The sequence below is a fragment of the Malurus melanocephalus genome, unplaced genomic scaffold (genome assembly GCF_030028575.1).
Source record: "Malurus melanocephalus ecotype Western Australia unplaced genomic scaffold, MMel_1.1 scaffold_4853, whole genome shotgun sequence".
NCBI lineage: Eukaryota > Metazoa > Chordata > Aves > Passeriformes > Maluridae > Malurus > Malurus melanocephalus.
Genome location: NW_026628084.1, coordinates 1 through 3,435, shown reverse-complemented (window position 1 = coordinate 3,435; position 3,435 = coordinate 1). Strand labels below are relative to the sequence as shown.

The 3,435-nt window shown below is 44.9% G+C and overlaps 1 protein-coding gene across 1 annotated transcript; it reads left to right on the top strand.

Moving 5' to 3' along the window:
* The first annotated feature begins 490 nt into the window (after window positions 1-490).
* Window positions 491-3,287, top strand: LOC130588409 (cyclin-dependent kinase 12-like). Its single transcript, XM_057389334.1, has 4 exons — window positions 491-699; window positions 1,176-1,232; window positions 1,705-1,806; window positions 3,185-3,287. The coding sequence occupies exons 1-4, from the start codon at window positions 536-538 to the stop codon at window positions 3,264-3,266; spliced, it is 405 nt and encodes a 134-aa protein (XP_057245317.1). The 5' UTR covers window positions 491-535; the 3' UTR covers window positions 3,267-3,287.
* The last annotated feature ends 148 nt before the right edge of the window (window positions 3,288-3,435 follow it).

Sequence of the window (3,435 nt, the reverse complement as noted above, 5' to 3'; positions counted from 1 at the left end):
TCTTGAGAGAAAATAACCAAATTTTCTTGAGAAAGTAACCAAATTCTCTTGAAACAGAATAACCAAACTCTGAGAGGGAATAACCAAACTCTCTTAAGAGAAAATAACCAAACTCTCTGGAGAGAGAATAGTGAAACTCTCTGGAGAGAAAATAAACAAACTTTGTCAAGAGAGAATAACCAAACTGTTGAGAGACAATAACCAACCTCTCTTAAAAGAGAATAACCAAAAGCATGTAGGTAAACGTGGCCAGAACTTCAGAGGAATTTGAGTGTATATTTAATTTCAGATTTCGTCTTGTAGGGGCTACTTTAGTTGTTTTGGGGCTTTTTAACCCCCTGAGGGAAAAGGACACCCAGTAAGCCCAAACCTTCACAGGGCTGTGTTAAAAAAAAAATTATCCAGCAGAGCAGTTCACGAAAACCACTCTTTTCAATAATTGAATCTCTTTTCATTCCTCCTTTTTTTGTGTCTTTTTTCATTTTCAACCATTTTTCTGTCTATTACAGGTGCCTTTTACCTTGTGTTTGAGTACATGGACCATGACCTAATGGGGCTGCTAGAATCTGGCTTGGTACATTTCTCAGAGGACCATATCAAGTCTTTCATGAAACAGTTAATGGAGGGTCTGGATTACTGTCACAAAAAGAATTTCCTTCATCGAGACATCAAGTGCTCCAACATTTTACTGAACAACAGGTAACCTGACAGTGGATCCACTTGTTTTTTCGTGGTGTTTTCCCTGGGTTCAGCTGAGAGCAACCCAGTATTTTCCTCACTTTGGGTGTGCTCAGGAGTAGGAGGTCTAAGGAAAATCCTGTCCATAATAACCACACGTCTGGATATCAATCTAAAAAAATTCTCAAGGACATTGGCTTTTTGGGTAGGGTTTGTGATGCAGATGACACTGAATTATTGATGCTTTTTTACTTTTTTTACTCTTTATTTCTTTGAAGCATGAAATTAGAGGTGGAGAATTAAGCCTGGCATATCCAGCAGGAATTCCTGCAAATGTGGCTTTGGGAGGTTTTTCTCTGCAGTGGGGTTCCTTCATCTTTTAACTGGGGTTAAAGGAGTTGTACTTTGATGGGTCCCTCACAGCTCAGTACACTGTATAATTCTCTGATTCAACTGTGATTCAAACCAGGGACTGTTTTTTTTTTTTTGTCTTTCAGCGGGCAGATCAAACTTGCAGATTTTGGGCTCGCCCGACTCTACAGCTCGGAGGAGAGGTGAGGAAGGAGAAGGGCCTTACCTGGGAGGGATGAGCTTCTTTCTTCTTAATATTCTCATAATCCCTCAATTGCAAATCCTGAGAAATTATTTCCAGTGGTATCATCCAGCTCCAGCTGGTGGAAAATCCACTCCTGGCTGATAATGAATAACTTTTCATTAGAAGAGGAGGCAAAACATCATCTCTGCTTGCTTTTGACCTGTCCTGGAGCAGATTTTGCTCCAAGATCAGTCACCATTCAGTGCTGGGGCTCAGGGATTTTCAGTTTTGGGTACCTACAACGAGTTCTGAGTCCTGTAAAATCCATGTTACCTCCTCAGCTGTATTTTTAACTCATCCTGGTGCTCTGGAAGTTCAGCCCTTGAAATCCCTCGCTGCTGCCACTGGAAAGTAAAACCAAGCAGTTTTTCAGGGTTTTGTGCCTCTTGGGATGAGTTTTTTATGGTGTTTTTGTTTTTTTCTCTTTGCAGCCGTCCCTACACCAACAAAGTCATTACGTTGTGGTACCGACCCCCGGAGCTGCTGCTCGGGGAGGAGCGTTACACCCCTGCCATCGACGTGTGGAGCTGTGGGTGAGTCCTGCTGGACCTTCCCTGCCTCTGGGAGCAGCTCCTGAGTGTTCCCAGGAGAGCTGCTCCTTGGTTTGTGCCAATTCTTGCAGCTGGATGCCTGCAGAGCATTAGGGTGAGACAGGAACACGTCACAAGGCTGCTGTGAGGGAATAGGAGGGTGTCATTCCATTGAAAATATTGAGTGAAAACTCCCAGATTGAAGTTTTTCTTGGTTTTGAAATGAGAAAAAGGGAAAAATACAATTTTCTGCTGCTCCTTAATTGGGCCAATTCTTGCAGCTGGATCTGTCCTAACCCTGCAGAGTGTTCAGGTGAGACAGGAACATGGCACAGTGCTGTGCTGTGAGGGGATAAGGGGCTGTCAGCTCTTTAAAAAAACTCCTAGAATTAGGTTTTTCTTGATTTTGAAATGACAAAAGGTAAAAAATACAATTTTCACTCTTTAAAATGCAAACCAACCTGATATTGATGTGCCCTTGAGGTCAGGAGGGGTGACACAACCCAGGAGGGGTGACACATTTGCCTTGTGCTGCTCACTCCTTCCGTGTGTTTTTTGGAGAATTTTTCTCTAAACTCTTCAAGTTCCAATTTGTCACTGATTTTTTGTTCAGCTATAACATTTTAAAGTAGGGATTTCAGGTGTCAGGAAGTTTCAGTAGTAGAAACAGGGATCTGAGCAGTTCAACCACAAAAGTGGAACGTTTTTCCGAATGATTCAGAAGCAGAGACTGAAGTCTGGATTCCCCAAAGTGTGCACTTCCCATTGGGATATTCCCAGCTAAACTCCAGCAGGGTTTATAACACAAACAGAGGTTGGTAAAATCAGTAATTAATGTTAATTACTGACTGTGAGGCCCAGTTGCTGCTCAGCACCACGTGTGTGGGTTATTCCCATTCCAGCAGACACGAGTTTGTATCTCCCAGCTCCTTCTGGCACCAATTCCTGGTGGCTTGAGGGGAGATATTGAGGATTTCAGGAGGCGGAGATGCTCCCTCATTCCCTCCCAGCTGTTCAAGAGCTGTGTGTGCACAAACCCAGCTCCTCTGCTGGCCCTGACACCCACAAGCAAAGCTAAAAATCCCAAATTATTGCACCCAGAGGAAACGAGGAGCTCTTTCTCTTATCACATTGACACTTCCTCCTTTTCCTGCAAAGAGTTAACATGCCAGGGGCCTCCTGCATTCAGCAGCTCTTGCAGGGAGGTGCTTCCCAGGAGCCCAGGGCTGGGGACTGGGTACACACAGGTCAGTTTGTCACTACAAGCCCCGATGCAAATCACTCTCCTCAGGCAAAGCCGCTCCCCAGCACAAACGCTGCCGTGTTGCGACGCTCATCCCCAGGGTTTGCTGTCGTGACCTCTTGCTTTTCCTCCTTGCAGCTGTATCCTCGGGGAACTGTTTACAAAGAAGCCTATTTTTCAAGCCAATCTGGAGCTGGCTCAGCTTGAATTAATCAGGTAAAGCTTTGCGCACGCATGTCTGCGAGGGGAGGTGCTGCGGGAGCTCGCAGGCGGCGAGTTAGGAGAGCTCTTGTTCTCCAACCTGCCTGGAAAATAAGGGCTGGGAATGCAAATGGGAATGGTCAGGTGTCCATACCTGTGTCAGCTGGGTGGTTGCTGATTTATGTACC

Coding starts and splice junctions, on each gene's coding strand:
- LOC130588409 (XM_057389334.1), top strand. CDS start 536: ATGGACCATGACCTAATGGGGCTGCTAGAATCTGGCTTGGTACATTTC. Junction 1,233..1,704: donor CTCTACAGCTCGGAGGAGAG/GTGAGGAAGGAG, acceptor TTCTCTTTGCAG/CCGTCCCTACACCAACAAAG. Junction 1,807..3,184: donor ATCGACGTGTGGAGCTGTGG/GTGAGTCCTGCT, acceptor TCCTCCTTGCAG/CTGTATCCTCGGGGAACTGT.